The 24250-nt window shown below is 37.9% G+C and overlaps 1 protein-coding gene across 3 annotated transcripts in view; it reads right to left on the bottom strand.

The window, feature by feature from the left end:
* Positions 1-24250, bottom strand: part of sulf1 (sulfatase 1) — a 163433-nt gene that overhangs the window by 4814 nt on the left and 134369 nt on the right. For 2 of the 3 annotated variants that reach the window (XM_051928722.1, XM_051928721.1), the window contains 8 exons: positions 19970-20180; positions 18209-18458; positions 16591-16687; positions 16401-16495; positions 13368-13442; positions 12252-12424; positions 10678-10820; positions 10288-10411 (listed from right to left, as the gene is read on the bottom strand). In XM_051928722.1, the coding sequence (XP_051784682.1) occupies positions 10288-10411; positions 10678-10820; positions 12252-12424; positions 13368-13442; positions 16401-16495; positions 16591-16687; positions 18209-18458; positions 19970-20180 (1168 nt within the window). Of the gene's footprint in view, positions 1-6727; positions 6762-10287; positions 10412-10677; positions 10821-12251; positions 12425-13367; positions 13443-16400; positions 16496-16590; positions 16688-18208; positions 18459-19969; positions 20181-24250 lie in introns of all 3 variants that reach the window. The other variant, XM_028803605.2, reaches the window with a different exon arrangement.

Raw genomic sequence — 24250 nt, 5'->3', positions numbered from 1 at the left:
CACTTGTTTCAGAATTCGGTAAAAAAAAATTACACAGGTGAATTTTAGTATCTGTAAAGCAAAATATGATTAGCAGCAATAAAAACAATGGCTCCTGTGGAAAAAAATTATATTGAAACTGCTTTGAGGACAGAACCTTGTGTGTCATTGAATAATGAAATATGGTTAACAAATAGGTGGAAAAATATGCTGCATTGAGGGGACAAAAACAAATCAAAATTCTGATTTGAAATAAAAGACAAGCAAGCAGATGACTGTGTCCAAAAAAACCCTAAAGAAAAAGACAAAAGAGAAACAAAAACATACACACTTAACTGGGCAAAAGCTGATATTTGCAGTGGACTATTTTTGAAATAACTGACTACTGTTGAATTTATTAAAATGATTATTTCTGAAATGTTTCTAGTTATAAAAAAATCATCTACAGAATAAAGTGTGTAAAATATAAGTCTTTGTGTCAAAAAAGACCTGCTTTTACGTCTTCTGTTGATTTTTTTTTTTTCAGCTTCATAAAAAACAGTAAGTCCAAACCATACAAACAGTCATCTGCCTTCAGTGAAGCAATCTGTCTTTCTTAAATCTTCAAAAATTAATATGAATACAGTAAAAAAAATTGTTTGAACTATTAACAAGTGAGGAAAAGTATCTGATATACATTACAGAAGTTTTGTCAGCATAGCAGCCTGCACATGGTGCCTTTTGCAAGTATCAGAATGTAAAGATGGTATAAAGAATCTTAAATAGCACTGATAAGTGATGTGAAAACAATTTTGTTGGTGATTTGTTTAAACAATATTCAGAAGTGGAAACTACATGCAATAATAATATATTTTAACTAGCTTTTACCCGCAACTTTGTCCGCGCGGGACTCTGTTTTAATATACTTTTTTTCCGGAAATATATATATGAAGTTATAGTTATTGCCCATGACTTTGTTCGCGTGGAACTTCTGACGCCGTGGGAGTGTAAATATTTATTTGGTTTTTAGAGGATTTCTTTATAAACAATATTTTTTGTTTGTTTATTGGGCGGCACTAATATTACCAGGCTCGTGGGTGAACTTACGCATGAGCAAGCTACGTAAAACTGACAGTGGGAGAAACAATCTTCCATTAAATCTACGCCAGCGTATTTCAAAGTTTGGCCCTGAGACTTATTTATCGTCATGGCGAAGCATACTTTGAGGGGAAATTGCAGTCTCTTAAAGTCAAAGGGTTGGTCATTGGATATTAGAGGAATGCGTGGCACGAACACTTTTTCTCCTTGAGCACACCCGGTCAAAATAATGGCTTCAATTACATTTTTATGTAGGGCTTTGACTTGCAGTCTAGTGCCATTACATAGTTTCAGTGGTTTTAAATTCCGAAGGAGCATTACTGTCGCTCACTTTACCGTCAGGCAGAAACAGAAACATCCCCTTCCTCATTCCACAAATGCGTGCCGTGTCGTTCGCCCCTCTTCTCAGTGGCAAGAGAACGGATATAGTTGACGCCTCCCAATTCACCCCCTTAGGGATGGAATTTCAAAAAATCCTTTCTTATCGATTATCCATGTCATTATCGGAATGCACTGTTAAAATTTCAGCCCTTTAGGTCCAGCAGTTTGGTCTGTGCGTTGTCTGTCAGTCAGTCATGGAACTGTTTTATATATATAGATGATATGAGTGAGTGGGCAGGCATGAGAACATGTGAGTGCATCCCATCATGTACAAGACTGATTCCTGACCTATGCTCAGTGTTGCCAGGGTAGACTCCAGCCTCTTGCACAGTGGTCTCAAAAATGGAATGATGGATGGAACTATCATAATGTGTCTGGTATGGTTCTGTGCATGGTGCGAAATGACAAAGCCCACCATGGAAGAAGGATGACACATCCTGCACAGAAGAAACCTGTTGGGTCTGTTGGCATTGGGGGCACCACCAAATGCATAGGTCTCATTTAAAAAAACAACATTTTGCCATTTAACAATAAATGGAAATATGGTGGATCTGCAAAATCTCAACTTGCATCTTGGACTGGTATGCAAAATTTAAAATTAGGAATCTCATTTTAATTACTTTCAGTTCGTCCCAAAGGGGATGAATGAATCCATGGAAATGCCAGCAGCACCAGCTTATACTGAAATAAAAAAATAAATATGGTTGGCTCAGAGCTCAGAACTGAGTGTCACATTCAAACATACTGCCAAATAAGTTTTAAAGTTTGGATGGACTATTTCTTGAAATTATCTACAACATGGAAGGCAGAAAACCTACCATGAAGAATAAAAACTTTGGACGGTGTTTTCCCTTACCCGGATGCAGGTCACTGGGCACCCCCTATGGAGCCAGGCCTGGAGGTGGGGCTCGATGGCAAGCGCCTGGTGGCCAGGCCTGCACCCAAAGGGCTTGGCCTGCCACAGCCCAAAGAGGCAACGTGGGTCCCCCTTCCCATGGGCTCACCACCTGTGGGAGTGGCCAAGGAGGTTGGGTGCAGTGTGAGTTGGGTGGTGGCGGGGACCTTGGCGGTCTGATCCTCGGCTACAGAAGCTGGCTCTTGGGACGTGGAATGTCACCTCTCTGAAGGGGAAGGAGCCTGAGCTAGTGCATGAGGTCGAGAGGTTCCGGCTAGATATAGTTGGGCTCACCTTGACGCACAGCGTGGACTCTGGAACCAATCTCCTTGAGAGGGGCTGGACTCTCTACCACTCTGGAGCTGCCCCCAGTGAGAGGCACAGAGCGGCTGTGGCCATACTTATTTCCCCCCGACTTGGAGCCTGTTCATTGGGGTTCACCCCAGTAGCCTCCCTCCGCATTCAGGTGGGGGGATGGGTGTTAACTGTTTGTGCAAATGCGCCGAACACCAGTCTGGAGTACCCACCCTTTTTGGAGTCCCTGGAGGGGGTGCTAGAGGGCACACCTTCTGGGGACTCCCTCGTTCTGCTGGGAGACTTCAATGCTCATGTGGGCAATGACAGTGAGACCTGGAAAGGCGTGATTGGGAGGAATGGCTCCCCCAATCTGAACCCAAGTGGTGTTTTGTTATTGGACTTCTGTGCTCGTCACGGATTGTGCATAACGAACACCATGTTCAAGCATAGGGGTGTCCATATGTGCCCCTGGCACCAGGACACCCTAGGCCTCAGTTCAATGATTGACTTCGTGGTCGTGTCGTCGGACTTGCGGCCACATGTCTTGGACACTCGGGTGAAGAGAGGGGCGGAGCTGTCAACTGATCACCACCTGGTGGTGAGTTGGCTTCGATGGTGGGGGAAGATGCTGGTCAGGCCTGGTAGGCCCAAACGTATTGTGAGGGTCTGCTGGGAACGTTTGGAGAGTCCCCTGTCAGAAATAGCTTCAACTCCCACCTCCAGCAGAACTTTGAACACGTCCCGAGGGAGGTTGGGGATATTGAGTCTGAATGGGCCATGTTCCGTGCCTCTTTTGTTGAGGTGGCTGACCAGAGCTGTGGCCGTAAGGCGGTCGATGCCTGTCGTGGTGGCAATCCCCGAACCCGCTGGTGGACACCGGTGGTGAGGGATGCCATCAAGCTGAAGAAGGAGTCCTACAGGACCCTTTTGTCCTGTGGGATTCCGGAGGCAGCTAATAGGTACTGGCAGGCCAAGCGGTATGGGGCTTCGGTGGTTGCTGAGGCAAAAACTCGGGCATTGGAGAAGTCTGGGGAGGCCATGGAGAACAACTTCTGGACGGCTTCGAGGAGATTCTGGTCCACCATCCGGCATCTCAGGAGGGGAAAACGGTGTAGTGTCAACACTGTGTATGGTGGGGATGGTGCACTGCTGATCTCGACTCAGGATGTTGTTGGTCGGTGGGGGGGAGTACTTTGAAGACCTCCTCAATCCCACTAACATGCCTTCCAATGAGGAAGCAGAGCCTGGGGACTTGGAGGTGGGCTATCCCATCTCTGGGACTGAGATCACCGAGGTGGTCAAAACACTCCTGAGTGGAAGGGCCCCTGGCATGGATGAGATACGCCCGGAGATCCTCAAGGCTCTGGATGTTGTAGGACTGTCTTGGTTGACACGCCTCTGCAACATCACATGGACATCAGGGACAGTGCCTCTGGATTGGCAGACTGGGGTGGTGGTCCCCTCTTTAAGAAAGGGGACCACCAGAGGGTGTGTTCCAATTACAGAGGGATCGCACTCCTCAGCCTCCCTGGAAAAGTCTATTAGGGGTCCATCTGATAGTTGAACTTTGGATTCAGGAGGAAGAGTGTGTTTTTCATCCTAGTCGTGGAACAGTGGACCAGCTTTACACCCTTGGCAGTGTCCTGGAGGGTGCATGGAAGTTCGCCCAACCAGTCTACATGTGTTTTGTGGACTTGGAAAAGGCGTTCGACCGTGTCCCTCAGGGAATCCTGTGGGAGGTGCTCCAAGAGTATGTGGTACCGGACCCCCTGATAAGGGCTGTTTGGTCCCTGTACAACCGGTGTCAGAGCCTGGTCTGCATTGCCGGCAGTAAGTCGAACCCATTTCCGGTGAGAGTTGGACTCCGCCAGGGCTGCCCCTTGTCACCGATTCTGTTCATAACTTTTATGGACAGAATTTCGAGGTGCAGCCAGGGCGTTGAGGGGGTCCGGTTTGGTGGGCTCAGGATTGGGTCACTGCTTTTTGCAGATGATGTTGTCCTGTTTGCTTCATCAGGCCGTGATCTTCAGCTCTCTCTAGATCAGTTCGCAGCCGAGTGTGAAGCGGCTGGGATGGGAATCAGCACCTCCAAATCAAAAGGGTGGAGTGCCTTCTCAGGGTTGGGGGAGAGATCCTGCTCCAAGTGGAGGAGTTCAAGTATCTCAGGGTCTTGTTCACGAGTGAGGGAAGAATGGAGCGTGAGATCGACAAGCGGATCGGTGCGGCGTCCAGAGTGATGCGGGCTCTGCATTGGTCTGTCGTGGTGAAAAAGGAACTGAGCCGTAAGGCAAAGCTCTCAATTTACCAGTCGATTTACGTTCCTACCCTCACCTATGGTAATGAGCTGTGGGTAGTGACTGAAAGAACGAGATCGTGAATACGAGTGTCTGAAATGAGTTTCCTCTGCAGGGTGTCTGAGCTTTCCCTTAAAGATAGGGTGAGAAGCTCAGTCATCCGGGAGGCACTCAGAGTAGAGCCACTGCTCCTCCACATTGAAAGGAGTCAGATGAGGTGGCTCGGGCATCTGATCAGGATGCCTCCTGGACGCCTCCCTGGTGAGGTGTTCCGGGCACGTCTAACCAGGAGATGGCCCCGGGGAAGACCCAGGATACGCTGGAGGGACTATGTCTCTTGGCTGGCCTGGGGACGCCTTGGGATTCTCCCGGAACAGCTAGTAGAAGTGGCCGGGGAGAGGGAGGTCTAGGCACCTCTGCTCAAGCTGCTGCCCCCGTGACCCAATCTCGGATAAGCGGAAGAGGATGGATGGATTTAAGGCACGGTGGTACATGGTACATGTGTTATGTGTGTGTTCACCATCCGATGGACTGTTCCGGGTTTGTTTCTAACTTATGCCCTATGCGAGGTGGGTAGGCTCCAGCACCACCACCTGTGAACCTGGTCTGATTTGAGTGGGTTAGATAATGTCATGCCATCTAAAACATGCAGTAACCTTCAACTATTGAAGACAGGGAAACAGCAAATGATGAAAGTGGACACAAGGTGTTTCTGAATTCCATTTCTTTCGTTAAAATCATTGTGATTATTTTTGTTTTTATATTTAAGGATTTGGGAATAAATATTACTGTGATTACACACAAATACTCATCATGGTGAGAAAGGATCAGTTCGCCTTTATCCTAAAGAAATGGTAACAAGGCTTAGGTTTCATAAAGCATTCAGCCGTTCTGCTCCCAAGCTCTGGAACTCACTACCTACTGAGCTTAGAAATATCAAATCATTTTCAACCTTCAAATGTAAACTTAAAACCTATCTGTTTAAAATTTGCTTTTTCTCTATGATTAAGGGTGGCTTTGTTTAGCTTTAATTTTTATATTTTCTGATGTTTTAAATTTTGTTTATAATGTGTTTTTTTATTTATTGTTTGTTCGGTGTCCTTGAGTGCTTAGAAAGGCGCCTTGTATAAATAAAATGTATTATTATTATAAATTTAGTGATTTTTTTTGTTCACAGTGACATGGAATATTGGTTTTTTTGTAACACAAATTTTCTAATGACTAACAGAGAGAAATGAAAAGCCTGGCCTCCTCAGCTTTGTCTGCTTTCAATATTGCTATAGCCTGGTCAGTGGGTGTTTGAAAAGAAAGAACATTAAATGTTTTAAATGGTTGACTAAATCAATGCACTTGGATCCCATTTTTTTTTTGTCACAATAAATTCTGTTTCAAAAACAAAAATAATACAAAAAAAGCCAATCACAACTAATCAGCTATTAAATCAGTTTTGGGGTGAAATGTTTCAATAAATTAGTATATGTTTATAAATAAATGTTTTACAGCTTCTTCTGCTTCATGCTTTTAGGAGAGCACCATAAGTACAAATATAAGCAAGTGCTCCTCAGACAAAGTCCCAATATAGCAGCTGTATACACAACATGCACAAAATGATGGAAAAAATATTTAACTGTATCAACATGAAGTGTGAAATGATGAATCTGAAATGCTCAGTCACACAATTATTAGAACACATGTGCATGCATCAGAAAGCGTAGCTGAAGGCATCACAAAATATTAGTTGGAATGAACTGGCTCATGCAGTTATAGGAAAAAAAAACAACAAAAAGAACAAAAATATGGATACCTTTGTGGATCATAGCTTCCTCCATCTTTACTGCCTGATTAGGAAAATAAAAGCAATGTTTTCCAGTTAAATTTTTTAGAACATTATGAATGTAAAAAAAGTTAACTAAATAAACCCTTTTATATTGTGGTTCTTCTATGCTCAGCTTTTGGAACCTAAAAATAATTTTTTGTTAAATACACTTGGAAGTGGGAGGCAGCTTGAACATAAAAAAAAAAAAATACAAACACCAGTGAGCGAGTTACTTGTGTTAATGATATTTTAACAGCAAAAGTTGAAAAGAAAGTAGCAGAAAGAACTGACAAGAGTTACAGATAATTTACTTGACAGATTCAAGAGAAACACAGCAAAATAATCAAATGAAAACAACCCAAACTACGTACATCGTCATGCTGACACAAAAAAGGTCCAGCAAAAGAAAATCTGACATTCCAGCACTTCTCCAGCACCTAAATCCGCAGTACAGTCTTGCCACGGAGTTATTAATAAACTTCAATAAACAACACAATCATTTTATGAGTTGCAGCTACATACTGCATTGTTTTTGGCCACTACTAGCCTTCAAAATTATCAACTTTGTGCATTAAAGTGTCAAAAATTAAGCACAGCGCTGTTGGCCTGTATCAACTCCAACATGTCCATATCAGCTAGTAGTCAATTCCAAATTAGGTCACATTAGAGTGAGAGAGAGGTTGAGAGCATGTGCTGATATAGTGCATTGCCTCTAGGGTGGTTCAAAGAAAAAAAAACAAACTAATTCAAGTTCTTCACAAGACTGGTTTTATTATTTATCATATTTATAACAATCACACAATTTTAATGAAAATAAACACTTAGAGGTTGATCCATTTGCCAGTTTTTATGTTATCTGCTGGTCACACTGTTGGTCTACAAAATTATCCCTGTCTTTGATGAAGTTAGAAAATGGATTGCAATGGATTATGACCAGTCAAAGACTAAACTGTTTCTGCTCCTCATCTTTCTTTAGTTAATCGTTGTACTTTTCAATGAAATGAATTGCTTTTCAGCTGCATTGTTCACTACTGTTACACATGCTGACAGTTCATAAAATTTGTTGGATCACATTAACTGTTCAACACAAATCTTGGTCTGACGCTACCCTGTACCTCTGTCCATTTCCAGGATTGCTAAAAGTGTTTCCTGGCCATTCCCAGTGACAGTAACAGCAATATGGTCAATACTGGCCTTCAATCCAACAATATCACAGTGTTTTCCTTCCCAGTGTAGCAGTAGTGGACACCCCAGAGTTCAGTTCTTTTTATCTCCTGCAGCTGCTTCTTGTCTTCCATTTTTTTATTGTCTGACTGAGCCCTGATATAATGTACTGTAATTTCTGAAATGTCAAGGCCATGGACTTTTGCAACAGCGCCAGACACCAATACAGCACCATAGCCTGGAAGGTCAAATCAATCCAAAGCACCTAGAACTTCAAGGAAATGGAAGACGTTCTTATATCTCTTTTTTGATAAAGAAAAAATGATGAGGAGGGATTAGAATGATCTCTGCATCATTTGGTTTTTATTGTTCACTAATCATTGAGCCAGTTAAGAACTCTTAGGAAGAGTACATATATAGCAATGATATAAATAAAACACTCGGAACGGAGTGACCTCTAAATGTTTAACAATCAGGCTGAAATTTCACAGGTAAACAAGTTATTCCTAATGGATTGGCAGACTGTACCTATCCATGGTATTGTGGCAAGTTGTGTGTTCTGATGTCTCTTTAGGCAGGACATTTATAATCTCTTGTTAGCCAACTGACTGTTGCCTGTCTTCTAACTCTGCCCAAGACCTACCAGGAACAGCAATCAGCATTTTGTTTCTGGCAGTTTTTTCAGATGTTCATCTATTTATGATAGAACTGTGACAGTATCAGACATGATGACACGCTTTCTTGTAAAGCTGCCTCTAATGTGCTGTACACTAAACCACATAAATCTTTATCCTCACCTGTTTTTCCTCTGTCTTGTGCATATATAATCTGTAGATAGTGTACCTGCTCAAGATGCCTATGTTAAATACCACTTTCAACAACTCTGAAGCTCTGACTGTATAATGACAGTTGTAACTCAGTGTAAACATTCACTACATTTTTAACTTACTATTAATATTTACATTTTATTATATTTAAGCCACTACAACAGGGCAATAATAATTACCACCAATACTTTTAGAAATGAGGGGACAAGTCTATACTGCAAATTACACTGATAACAAGTTTGTTGGTCTTTCTAATTTATGTAATGCAGTAAAAGTCAAAAGCAAAAATAGCAGAGAAAACTAACAAAAAGCAAATTTTGTCAACTGCCTGGCATTTTGATGACTTGCTGTCAGAAGTGGAAAAATATTCAAATCAATTACACAATTAATTGAATCAATGTAAATGTGAAAAAATGTTTCTGCGTCAAAATTACAGAACACAAAAGGGTGCTTTGGCTTAAGCCTGAATTGGATTAAGCATGTTTAGAATATTAGGTACAATAAAAAATAAAATACAAATATTCTAAAACTAACTGCTTTTAAGGAATCAAAAGGGAGACAATTTGTATGGGCAGACCACATGGAGAAGTTTTTACTTTAATTTGGAAATAATACATTTCTCAGGGCTTTGTTGTCACATGTCCTCTAAAATAGGATTTAAATTGTTCATTGTCTGTTATTGGTTTTGTAAAATCTGTTTTTTGGACAGTTTCCATCATATTGAATTAATGGAAAGACTTAACATCTATATGAGAATTCATTTCATTTTAATTAACAACTTTCAAAAAGTTTTCAACATTTATTTCTACTTTTGCTAGATGTCAAAGCATCTAAAAAATGGTGTTTCATTCATTTTCATCATAAACTTGACAAGAAATTGACAGGGTGAGGACATCCTCAAATTGTATGCAACATATCCATACATTTGCTGTTTTACCCAAAGCACAATTCATAACCTCTTTTGCCCCCTATTGCTCATACTAGTTATTTCTCCTCCATAAACTCATTTTTCAAGAAATGGTTTGTGAAGGTTTTGCCATTTAAGGTACAATTCTTATTTATGCTGGCATCTCATTCAAGATTAGTTCCTGCTTTGGCTTTGATGTTAGATTTGGGATTATGCAAGATTGAATAATTTTCCGATCATTGTGTCAGAATTAAACAAATATTCACTTATTGCTTCTCTTCAAAAAGAGAATCTATAAAGAAAAAACCGCGAGTGCTCAGTAGATTCATGTACAAAGAAAATAATTTGAAAATCTTAAAGCAATGATGGGGACTTGAAAATCTTATTCGCAGTTGCATATTTGTTCACAGCTAAAGCACTTGCAAATATGGTGCTGGTCAAATGCTGGACAGACAGTTCACCTTTACTACTGAACAAAATTCGACACCGGTTTAAAAGAGATGATACCTAAAAAATAATTTTTTTGTTAAAATCCTGAAAACAAGAACTATGAAAATCATTTACCACCATTCAGACTTAAAGCGAGATCAAGAATGATCCCTCTGTTTGTTTGATTGCTTAGTGGTTAAAAGGAAATGATTATAGTATACCTGTTTCAGGACCCTGCGGCCTTGGGTTACACTGTTTATGACCTTGGCAGCTTCTTAACTCCATGAGCTGTACATGGAGCTGGCTCAGTACTCCTCTCTCAACAGTGTGAACTGTATTTGTCAGCTGGGAGAATGGGACAAAATAAGCAGTGATCGAATCAGCAGAGCACCTCAATTTACACAATGTGCATTATTATTTGTTATTTGTAAATTATTATTTCCACCCCATTAAAATAATAATAGAATTTAAAACCCTTTGCTTTGCCAATAAAAAGGTACCAAACTTTGCCTTTCACATTATTTGAAAGGACTTGCAGACATCAGAACGTACACTTCCTGCACCCCACCAAGCATTCCTGTGACAGTGCATTTTGGAATAAGAGCTCTTACCTGATAGGGATCAGTATTCATGTCAAAGTACTCCAAAAAGCCAGTAGCGAATTCGCAGAAGAGAAGATTGTGGGTTTCATTTATCGTTCGTAAACACCAATAGGTGTTGTTGTTGGAACTGGTACAAGCACAGAATGATCCCACTGTAATTAAAGTTTGAAAAGAGCAAGTTCATTCTTTGCCTTTGACAGTTATTGAGAGAAGCCCACAGACAGATTTAGGTCTGTTCTAGCAGTCTTTCATAACATATAATCATAAGATGAAATATTAAAAACATTCATGCATCTCCTGACATCATACTTTAGTTTCATTACCTAATTTTTTTTTAGTTATTTGTTATAAAGTATATAATTTCCACAAATTTCTTAAAATCACAAATTTAATGAACGGTAGTTGTGTATTTGTGCACACACTTTAACCCTTTACTCCTGTAAAGAGTGCTATTAAAAAAAAATAAACTCAACTAAATTGAACTTAATAAAGTTTTACTCCAAATAAGAATTATCACTTAAAGACCCTTCTAAACCAAATCAGAGCTAATTTTTACTTGAATGAACATCATCCAGGATATAAGACAAAAGACAAAACACTCTCAGTCACCAGCATTCCTTAAAAATTATCCCCAAATAATGTAAAGTTGTCAGTTAATCTTAGTCTGCTTTACTAAAATTACATGATAGTCCGCCATTCTGTAACAACTAGCCAAAACATGCAGGCTCCTGTCATGGCTGAGCTATCAAAGAATGTTATTTTCAGTAGTCATCCTTGGAAGGAGGACTAAGAATGATTTGCACATTGTCATGTACTGTATTTCATTCAACAACCATGGTTAGCTTCAATTACGTTTACTTATATTATGAGATACAATACACACCAATACTAGAGTTTAATGGTATATTCTCTTACTTTCTTTCATTCTTTTTTGTGTAAGCCACAAATTATATTATATATATATATATATATATATATATATATATATATGTATGTTATAGAGTACCTGTCAAATAATACAAAGAGTACATGACACGTGTTTTGCCCTAATTGGGGCTTATCAAGTGTATAAACCCTTGCTTCCCCTTGCGGGGACTGAACCTCAGACATTAACTCATTAGGTGTTCTCACAACTGAGAGGGTGTGGTGGATGTTTGCCAAATGGCTGACCAATCACAAGCTAGATGACCACCCAAATAATCAAATTGCACATCCAGGCCTGTGGATATAATACTCTGATGTACACTCTGTCAAGTAAGCAAAACACTTGCGTGGCACAAAGCCAGATTCGATCACCTGATTTGCCCCCAATTAGCATGAAACACATGTCATGTACTCTTTGTATTATTTGAAAGGCGCTCTATAACATGCCTATGTTGTCCTTCTCTATTTCTGTCCTCCTGGCCATCAGACCTTACTTTATTCTAGGTTACTTAGTATTGCCAAATCTTAATTTTTTCATTTTTCTTTGAGCAACATAATTTGTATGAAAATGTGCTATACACACACACACAAACCAGAATTTCTGCATTTAGAACCTACACTTATTTAAATATAGTGCACAATAAAATGTAATTACTCACAATTCCAGAAGGGGGCAGTCTGCCAATGATTGTTGTCATGTGTGAAGCAGGTCAGGCCAGGTAGACTGCAGTCATCGCCCTTTTTCTGTCGCTTTTTTTGTTTTTTCTCTTTCTTCTTTCGGCGGCTCTCATTGAAGATTTGCAGTTTATTGCTTCCACCTTGTGATGCTTCCCTAAAAATAACATTTGTCCCCTTTTTTAAAATGGCAGTACTGAATTTTCACAGTTCATGAATGACTACATTGCATTAAATTACTGGAGCAGACAATTATTTTGGCCAGAGAAAAAAAAAATCTCAACTAAACATCAACCAGAATTCCCTGATGTCTGTAAGCTGATTGATTCTATTTTTTTATTTATTTTTATTACTATTTTTGAAACACATGCAGATAAAATATATTTCTGATGCATGGGATTATAAAGTTTACTCTGACTTGGGTGTGCTCAATAACAAGGGAGGTATTATGTGTTTTGCAGCTATACAAACTGCTCTTAGATGGTAAAAAGAAGCATTATAATGAAAAGAATATAAAAATCACTGCATGATAAAGCAGCAAATGCAACTACATCGGCTGTCCCAAGACCAGTACTGTGGTGACCAAAACACAGAACTATTAGAGAATGCACACCATTTACCTGCTTTTGTTTTCTTCTAGGTAAGAAACTATTTCATCATGAGGTCACAATTTAGAAACGTTACAAAAACATACTTAAAGCTAAATACCCAAGGTAGAGCCAACAAATACAACACCCTCCTGTGACCAAATCTCACACAACCCCATCAATTATTAATCTATCAAGAGAACTAAGCTTTTCCCTCTTATTGCATATAAAGGAGTTCTGTAGGTCATCATTTATTTATCACTGGACATTAGAAGGTATCCAACTAAAATTTGGCTAGGCTGTTCCTCAAGTGATACCTGAATATAATCAAACCAGGTAGTTACAATTAAGTCACATAGTGATGTCTTCAGTAACATGAAATACAGTGGAAACATATTAAATTTTTAATTAAATTTTGAATATTTAAATATTCTGATATATCCAAAATCCAGATTTCAGTGTGACTACCCTAATTTACAAAGTACACACACATTACTATAGAACAATACTTACTTAAAAGGGTGAAGTTGGCTGTTTCTGTTCTTCAGCTTGTCTTTGTTTCTTAGCCCCTTTTCTTTCTTATAGTAGCTTTTTAAAATAAATAAATAAATAAAAAGTGCTGCTTTGAAACTGGCAACTATTAAAATTAAAGAAAGAAAGACAAGACATGCAACTGTCCACAGTAGAAGAGATTCCATTATTTAAACAACGTATTCTAAAGTTAAAAAGCAAAAAAAAAAAAACAAAAACAAAAACAAAAGGGAATTTTATTTGTTTTATATGTTCTTGTGAAAATATTGGCCTCAAAATGACCACTTACTTGACAATCCTACCAAAATGTCTTATGGTGCTGGGTATTCAGGATGAGGTTGACAGGGGTTCAGATATAATCTCATATTAAATTAGCAAAATCCCTGCCAGCAATTGTGTGGAGTCCAAAACCAGCAGAAACATGAGGCGGCTGAGTTTCTGTGACATCTGATCACTTAAGCCAACCTGCATTCCTCATCAAGTTATAAGCCTGTGAGGCATCTCCACTTGGGAGGTGGTGTGAACTACCGCTTCACAAATGAACAGACAAAAGTCCTCCATCCATGTCTGTTTTTAAGTGCAAAAAGTCAACCAATGCCTTAGGGCTGCACTCTAAGAACGCCCAGCTCACCAACTGGTCATTCTGTAAGTGCCAGTTTAATTACTAGCATCAACACTTTCACTCCAGCCCTCTAACCCAACATATCATTTGCCTTTTCTCAGCCCATGCAACCTCTAAAAAAGGGGTTTCATTTTTACAATTTGTTTTATGAAACCAAATAACTCTGTCCCTAAAGTGAAATAAATTAAATGTCTAAGTAGGAAGGATGTCATTTTAACATGTTACATAAATAAATAGACAATGGGATTTACAATGCCCACACTGCATTTTCAATTTATTTTGTCTTTAAATGCATGAAGTTAAAACAATTTACCATGAAGCTCTGTGTATCAGCCACCTGTAAAGCTGACTACAATACATGCTAAACAGAGCTATAAAGAAATGGGTTGCAATGTCAGTGAAGTGCTACTAAAATGGATAAAAGGGGTAAAACAGGCTCAATCCTAGTTTTGTAAAAATTGACCTATTTGTATGGAATGTTGTGTGATTTCAGTAAAATAAAATAAAAAAAAGGGGGGGGGGGGGGGGTGTAAAAAAGGCTTCGGTGCTAGTAAACCGAAAAATGCACTGTTTTGAATAGTATAACATCCATTTTGTTCCCTCAACAATTATTAATTTGTTTAGTGATTACCAGTGTTGGGTAGGTTACTTTTAAATTGTAATATATGACTAACATTACATATTACTTTTAAAAAATAAAAACTATTCAAAAATATTACTTTTATCAAGTGATATATATATAATATATATATATATATATTATGTATTATATTACTTTCATTACAAATGACTATGTATGAAACGTTCAAAAAAATCAGCAAGTAAATACATTCAAATATTACAGTACATTTGTGGATACGTCTAGAATTGAATGTGCACTCACAAACAAACACAAATTAGCAATTAGATCTATTTTCAATATAGTCACAACAAGACAATAAATAAATAAAAAGCATATGTATTTTTCGTTATTGGTCTTAAATTAAATGACTTGTGCTGAACTCTGACATAAAAAGGTGTCTTTATTTTTGTATATTAAATGTACCTAATTTAAAATTGACAGTTATTAAATTATGCAATTGTGAAACTTTCAAAGTAATGTGACAGGTATCTTACTTTTTGCAATCAAATTAAGTTTTACCTAGTCAACAGTAAAAATTAAAAATGTAGTGTAAAAATGTAAAAATGAAGCAAAAATACAACATCAAGGTCCCCAAAATATTAGGGATCTACTGTATGTCATGTCATTGTCTAACTCTCTTAATCCAGATCAGAGTCTCAGGGTAGCTGTAGCCTAAAGAGGTAACACAGGGTGCAAGGCAGGAACAAACCCTGGACAAGGTGCCAGACCACTGCAGGGCGAACACACACACCCACACACCAAGGGCAATTTAGCATCATCAATTCACATAACATGCATGTCTTTGGACAGTTGTTGGAAACTGGAGAATATGGAGAAAACCCACACAAATATGGGGAAAACATGCAAACTTCATGCAGGGATGACCTAGAATGCTAGCACGGGTCTCCTTACTGCGAATCATCAGTGCTACCATGTCGTCCTGTGACATATGTGTTCATATTTCTTTTCTGAATCATGTCAATTCTTTATTATTTCTCATATAAGAAGCAATCTTTCAAAACAAAAATCTTAAAGCCGATTCTCTTTGGTGTGAGCTGAGCCCAAGACTTCCATAACTGAACAGTCTTTCAACAGAAACACTACATGAGAAGATTCTGTCGTAAGAAAATGTGCATACTTCTTAGAAATCAACAGAGGCATTCCACACTGGTTACAGTTTTCAGATAATCCAGGATTATGAAGTACATACCTAGTCGATTTCAGTATGAATCGTAGCTTTTTTTTTCTCTGTAGTTCAGAATCGATCCAATGGATAGTAATCCTCCAAAAAACTTTTATCATGTGCAGACCAAATGTCTACAGTAGTCCAAATAAACTGCACCTCCTCAAAATTTATTTTCAGTTCACATTCAATTTTGTTGTAAGTGTTATAAAGATACTTGCCGAATGTATTTCTGTCAGAGACACACTTTGAATAAGTAGTATCTAAAAGCAGGTGTGACTCCACAGTGGATACGGACTGCAAGTCCTCCATAATATATGAAGCAATAAGATTTTGTAGCAGAGAAGGTACAATAGCAGACTTGTGGCTATGTTTTGTAACTGATGGCAGAATATAACAGTAAAAGAGTAGTGACTGCTGGGTTCAGTTGCTAATATATCAGAAAAACAAAATCATTGCAGATTTTAAGCATCTTGCTAAAAGGATAATGTCATTACTTTTCAAGCCAATAGCCTTAGATTCCAGAATATTAAACATTATGCTAAAATTTACATGAAGTTAGCTCAAACGGAAATGAAGAAAACAAACCTGTTTCCAGCACATTCACATTCATCAGGCCGTTTTTGTTTTAGATGACCTCTGACTTCCCTTAGATTCTTTATTTTGTCCTGAAGAGATTCGATCTGTGTTTAATGTTGTAGGAAAAAAATCAATACTGATATTATGATTCAAGCAATTAAAAAAACAAGCTATAACACACAGGAAATTGCTTTCCTACCTCTTGATCGATGTAACTCTTGTGATTTTTCCAGGCTCGGGAAGATCGGTAAATTTCTTGTTCACAATGCACTGTATCATTAGTCAGGATGTAACACCTATAAAAAACAACAAAGAATAAAATTGGCCAGATTATTGATTAACAATTCATCATTCATCTTCCCAATTTTATTTTTTTTTTCCATTAAGATTTTAATAAAGGCAAGTGATATAGTCTGAAACTCAGTCTTTGCACAATACATGTGGCAGTTTGTCTTACTTCTGCCACCAAGAGTTTTGCAGAGTGGCTCAGAACCAGAAAGAAAGAGTTGCGCTCCAGTGCTTTTGTTTCTCTCCATCCTGAAGACATGAATCAATCTTTTATGGGGAATCACTGGAGTTGTGGCACTGAACAACAACCTCCAGGAATGATTCAGAATCATATGTGAATGAATCTGCTGAACACGTTTAAGCATTTTCATACAGAAGGTGGGTGAGTGGTATGTGACACCACCAGGTAAACAGTAGTGCAAATTTCTGTGAATGCAAGTTCAGGGGATCTATATTGTACCCATTTGGCCCTTCCTTGCTAATGATTGTCTACTGTTGTTTGTTATGACAAAAGCACCCATTTTGATATTTGTGGCTTCACTGCTATCATTCTGGTACTAGTAAGATTTGACAGAGGCCCTCAGTGTTACAGTTGATAGCATTTTCAATCTCAAACAAAGTTTTAGATGAATAATTAAATGAAGGAACAGGATGGACATATCCCAACAATGGCAATTATAAAGTTAGTGCTCAATTATTGTATTAGTCCATGAAAGGATCATCAGTTTTTACTACATTATACGAGTGTTTGCTAGCTCTTGAGAATGCAATTTCCACACATTATGTTTGCAAGACACATCGGTTGTTTAAACTGCATCATCATATTGCTCAAAATAAAAATCATAACTGTCAAAACAGTAAACGTTTGAGTTATAATGCAGAGATTCAAACTGATTGAAATAAAATAGATAATAATACAACAAAACACTAATATTAGTAAGGCTTGTTAGTCATTTTTTAACTCATAACTCTTTTTTCATTTGCCATAAAAATGTTTTTATAAAGAACTGCAGAATTACTTTTTCAGGTGCACATTTATTATATTATATTAGAATCTTTGTAGATAGGTGGATATTCAGATTTGTAAAGTTTAGTTTTCTTTTTTTCTGATCCATGGCTGCCTCTAATGTGCTGTACACTAAACCACATAAATCTTTATCCTTGCCTGTTCTTCCTCTGTTTTGCACATACACAATCTGTAGATAGTATATCTGCTCAAGATGCCTATTTTAAATAACACTTTCAACAACTCTGAAGATCTGACTGAATAATGACAGTGGTAATTCAGTGTAACCATTCACTGTATTTTTAATTGACTATTAATGTTTATGTTTTATTATATTTAAGCTACTACACTAGGGTGATAATAATCGCCACCAATACTTTTATAAATGAGGGGACAAGTCTATATTAAAAATTACTGCAAAATTACAAATGCACTAGAAGGCAGAACCCATGTTGTATTTCCTTTAATTAACACCCGAGTTTAGAATAGCTTTTGTTTATTTTTTTTTTCTAAAGCATCTTACTTGTGAGTCACTTTAATGGAGCTTGATGGGCCCACAGCATTTGTATCATCAGCTAGCATATCTTCAAAATCCTCTTCATCATCCATGTCCAGGGCTGTGTCCAGCTCATCACTCTGGCTACTTATATCCTCCAGCTCAAAAGCTGCTGCGGTTTCGAACTCTTCTGCAGGGTCAGCATCATATTCTAGCTCTTCTGTGTCCTCACCCAGAGAGCGCGAGGCTCTGGTGTGCACAAAACGGGGTTTATATCCTGTAAAATTTTTATGTTTTGTTTTAATAAAATGCATAATGTAAGCATATCAGATTATGTACAAATAATTAGTATCTTTCTGAAATTTCCATTTAACAGTCAAAGACAGGCACAAGCTGTTTATTCGATCAGAGTGACACAACCTTAGTACAGGTCATGGGTGAACCAAAAAGAAGATTGCTTAGTTGTTTGCTATCCCTTGTGAAAGTACCTGTTGTTTAAGGACAGTGATTACAAATAAATAAAGGAAGGCTGAATGGAAGGGAAAAGCAATTTGTGAGACTAAAAACTTGAGATCGCATAATGTCCAGGCCCTCTTGAAATGCTCTCTTAAACTAAGAAATGTTAGCAAAAAAACACATCTCCACCATCAGACACACTGTCTAAGGTTGGTTCTGATGTTAAGGTTTCCACTCCATGATGAACACATACTAGAATAAGCAGAGTCCTAAAATAATAAATGAATAGTTGTCGGTGAGTATATTAGTGTATGATTTGATGGACTGTGTTTGTTGACCCTGGCTATGGCTATATTGAGGGTATACAAAATAAATGAATCAATCAATGAATGGCTGGATGATTAGCAACACATGTAGAATCCTTCAAATCTATATGTTGTATAGCCTCTTTCTACAATGAAAAGCATCCTAGTATAACAGTACTGGATCCCAATGAAATCAAACCATATAACAGTATAAGAAAATGAATAGATTGATTAATGCTTAGATATGCCATTGAATTCAATATATGTCGCACACTACAATCACGTTAACTTCCTCTTTAAATCACAAGGATGGTGATTTAGCTCAAACTACATCGTTTAACCTGTTAATGCTCCTATTTTGAAATAAACAAAAAAATAATTGCAATAAAATTACTAAAGCGCATGCAAAGCCACTTGAACCCTATAGAAAAATCACTATTTATCACTGTTTATTTGTATTTAAAATGGATTAGTGGACAGATAGACAAGATAAAAATAAGGGTTATAAAAAATAACATCGTCAAAAACCTATACTGTATATGCCGATACAGAATTGTGCATGAACAGAAACACTGCAGATAGAAAGGAAGCTTTATATTTATTGATCATGGTTCCAGAGAGCATGCTGCATGGTGGTTAGTGTATATTCAGTAAACATAGCAATAAATTAACCTGATTTTTTTGGTACTTAACACGATTACATTAATGTCTTGACCACTGTCATTTATCATGTAATCCATTAGAGGGCAGTAGCCTACTTATAAAGTATATTTTCCACACTACAGATATTCAACTCAGCATCATTGCTGCTTTAATTCACAGCCCAAGGTTGCTTGTCTGTTTAACAGTGAGCATTTACAAAGACTAGATATGAATAAGTGAGCAAATAAGTGAAAACCTGTCAAGTTACAGCAGGGAGCATTCAGCTTTTGACTTGATGTGGATGCATTTTTCTCCCCCTATTGTTTGTTTAACCCAGATGCCACATGGTCATTACAGTAAATCACTTTCTTTGCCTCCAACTTACTTTGTTCGCTGGGAGGTATCGGTTTTGGGTTTCTTCGTTCATCTCTAGCAGCTCTGTAGTTAGTTTGCTGGCAGTTACACTCCTTCTGCCTGGTGCTGTAACCTCTGGACCTCAGGCTCCTGGTTCTCTTTTTGCTTGAGGATGGTTTAAATGGCCCTTTGCACTTGTGGATGCGCAGTTTACCGGATGTATCCTCAATGCACTGCCATTTCTGTGAATCCATGTAAAGGTATCTCAACATTAAAAGTTACTTAGCAAGGCAAGAAATAAAGGAAGTCACTAGCATCGCAAAAGGTCAATAACTGGTGTAAGGACCTGTAAGTTTCCATTTCACTATTTGACTTTCACCCAGCGACCTAAGTGAGGAAACTCAAGTGCCTCAGAACATGCCATTCTTATATGTTTTGAAAGCAAGCTGTGATGCAAAACCTAAAGGAGCTTATGTTATTTAAGTTGGAATCGGGAACTTCGGAGTACAGGCCTCCAACAGTTACTCTGATTAGTTCAGTAATTAATAACTGATTGATGGATGGATGAATATAAATTTTATTTATTTTGGACTACGTTTACCAATCTGTTTTCAAATCTTCTTTAGCCAATTTGAGTTCAATACAGCCATAGTGTATCTCAGCAGCACTGGGACTCAATCATGCACATATCAATTCAGAAACAATTTAGAATCACCTACATGAATAATATGTATGCCCTTGAGGTGTGGGTAAAAATTTAAGAATCTATAGAGAAACCTACACAGACTTTGGGAGAACATGCAAATGTCCACAAAAACTGTATTTAAGAACCTGGGAGCTGAGAGACAGCAGTGCTACCCTTTATGCCATCATACCTCCCACTAATTCTCTGTTTAAAATAAAGAAGAATTATCTGTGGATGAGTGAAGTATAGTTAAGAAAAACTCCCATTGTCCTCCATGACCACTGCAAGACACCATACATTACTCCTTTAAAACAATACACACAAATGTTTTACAGAAAATGTTTCTTATTAAGCACAGAAAAAAAATCTTACTGATATCAAAAGTAGGTATTTTCGAAAATTCACTCATGAATTTACCAAACCCCTTTCACCTGGTCGTAAGAAACCATCACTTCTGAAAACATGGAGTAGGAACATTTTAAAATTTAAAAATACATTCTCAAACTTAATGATTATTACCCTGAACATTCAGAAATAATAACACATTAAAAATTCTCACTTTCCTCAACTCAGTATTAGGAATTTCTTTTTACTGGCACAACTAACTTCAAAGACACAAAAGCACACGATTGACTTCATCACATTTACATAGATTTTTTTCTGACCACAGTTCCAACATTTTCTCAGAACTGTGGCAAACAGTGTCCCAACGAGCTCAGCGCCTCTGCGATAAAACTGCATGTTAAGCCATCATTTTCTGACAGGCAGATTATGTGTCTGGCAGCAGTATCGAATTTGCACAGAGGTTTGGAGACACAGAACGAGACAGTGGCGACTGGCAGCTGGCTTGTCTGTTAAAACGGCAAACCTACGTGGCTTTGTGAAAAGCAGAGGGGGAGACTTGATATGCTGCCGCAGCAAAAGTTTATCCACGCTTCACACAACACTTTCCCCACATATACACTGAAAAACATTAGCAGAAAATAATACTATTTTGTACCTGAAAGAAGGGGACAGACCATATAGTACACTTATATTTCAGTGTCCTTAGATTAAAAAATAAATAAATAAATGAATGAATGTTACAAATGAAAGTGCTTAATAATTAATATGTTTTATGATCTCCTGAACTGAGCCGGGTGTTGTGGGCAGGGTTGGGGTGGATTTGGTGTTGGTTGGGGAAGATATAAGATAGGCCACAGTGATCATCATTTTCTGTACAGATTTTCCTTACAGCAAAAGACTTCTTTTATGTGGAATTAAAGTTTTCCATTTTTCTGTTTATGTTTCCTAAAGAGCAGAGCCACATCATGACTGCTGTAATGTATGAGACAGCATCATTATGTGACTTATCCTCAAATGACTCTGGGAAAATGATTTTAAGATGATAAACATTCCACCTTGAAATATACTGTGGTCAGTTCTAAATTTGCAAGAAAATCACTTATAGTGAACAAGTACTAATGACACACATGAATAACAAAAGACATATTAAGAAGTAAACATTGTGACATAGAAGTTCACAAAATTAGCTAGAGGTATGTTTAATGAGGGAAGCACTGTGGTACAGTAGTTATTCTGCTGCTGTCGCACAGTTCCAGTGTTCTGGGTTCATGTTCAAACCTGGTCACAGAATGTATGGACCTTGCATGTTCTTGGCCTCATTTCACACATTCACAGGGTAGGCTCATTGGCAACTCTACCTGTATAAAAGGGAGGATATGTCTTAACATTTTGGTGTGTAATGAAACATATATAAATAAACTGGTGTTTTGGTTACTTCAATTGCCAAGTGAAACAATGCACTGTAATTATCTCACCTTAAAAATCAATGCACAATATTAGAACTAACATTCTCAACTTAAAAAGATTACTTTCAGATTTAAAACGTCTTTAAGACTAAAACTGATTCATCAGAATTCTTTTAATTAAATTTTATTTATTCAAGAACACCAGTGGAAATTAAGGAGAAGTGAATTTAAGACTAGTAACAGGAAGATCATCTACACACAATGGGTCTTCGAAATGTGGAATGAACTACCAAGTCATTTAGCTAAACTGGATACTTTGACAATTTTTTTTTTAAAGTGTCTGGATAAAATATCAGGCCAACTTAGATATTGTTTAAACAAACAAGCTTCTCAGATGGACAGGTCACCTCTTGCTTGTGAAATTTGTCATGGTTTCATTTGAAATGGCACCAAATGTATTAAATAATAGCAGTAAATCTCTTGCATCTTCTTTGTACTAGCAGATCTGGTTGAAGTGATCAGATGTTAAGTGAGGTTATTCATTTGGTCCCCTGTGCTCGCTATAAATTGGTGTGTCTTGACAGCGTAGCAAAAGTGTCTATCTATCTGTCTATCTAAGTGGTGATGGAGCTCTGGTCATATTCATCAAATATTAAGCCTTTGAAAGTCTGAATGAAATGGTGACATGTCTGTTGATCTGAAACTTACACCTGTTGCTAGTTGGCAAGAACATGTAGGTAAAATGTTTTTTCGCAAGAAGACTCACAGCAACTTTACAGAACTGCAGCATCACACCCTGAACCCCACAAGCTCAACTGTTAAAAGGGACCAGAGTCTGGTAAATGTACTGCCTGCTTTGTCACTTCAAAATAGATTATGAAACTAAACTAATTTCTCATTTCTTAAAGTAGGTTTATACCCATAGATGCTCTCAACATATGCATTATTCTTAGGGTGTCTAGGTATCAATAACTACAAATAATCATTTTCTTTTTAAAAGATATTTTTTTAGACATTGTCAAAATGCCTTGATTTGTTAACTTCAAAAATGGACATTTCGGGGCAGTCAGGCTTCCAGATTTTTCTTATTTTCCACAATGTGGGATTTGGGTCTGTCCCATATTTGTTGTGCTAGGCCTTCTGTGGTTGTTCACATTTGATGAGCAACTGAATGGAATCTAGTTTAATGGGAACAGAAAGCATTAGGCTTAAAAGAACCGTAGTTTATAATTTAATGCAGTTACATACGGATGGCATCCTGGTCTTTATAGTGTAACAAAGAAAATTGTTTCTGCTCTTTGTGATAAATGTTTCCATTGTATTTAATTGATTTAATGCCATTTCAATTATTAAAAAAATAACTCATGGCTTGAACATCTAAACATATTTTGGTGTAGATTTAAACTCTAGTAATTTGTATCTTTTTGTCTCTAAACAATTTTGGTACCATAAACATTTATTGACCAACGACGCAGATGGACCACCCGGATTTCAAAAGAATTGACTTTGCTACAAAGCTACTCATGAAGAAACAAGAAGGCTGCAATGAATTCAGAGCGCTAATGAAATAAATACATGCAGGACACTGTGGGAGCATTGTCACTGGGAGCTTCCCAATTCCATCAACTTACTTTTCTCCATTAAACTGCTAAAAAACCTGGTAGATGACACTTGGATTTTCAGCACAGATTCTTCAGTTAAGAGCCTTGCAACTGATCATTGGACTGTAATCCTTAAAACATAATGTATCCTTGTTAAATGGTGTGACTCAAACCACCTACAACTGAACACCAGCAAAACCAAGGAGCTGGTGGTGGATTTTAGGAGGACCAGGCCTCTCATGGACCCCGTGATCATCAGAGGTGACTGTGTGCAG

Source organism: Erpetoichthys calabaricus, chromosome 6 (assembly GCF_900747795.2).
Source record: "Erpetoichthys calabaricus chromosome 6, fErpCal1.3, whole genome shotgun sequence".
In the NCBI taxonomy this organism is placed as follows: domain Eukaryota; kingdom Metazoa; phylum Chordata; class Cladistia; order Polypteriformes; family Polypteridae; genus Erpetoichthys; species Erpetoichthys calabaricus.
Note: the sequence above shows the minus strand (reverse complement) of the source record. Positions and strands in the feature narration are given on the sequence as shown.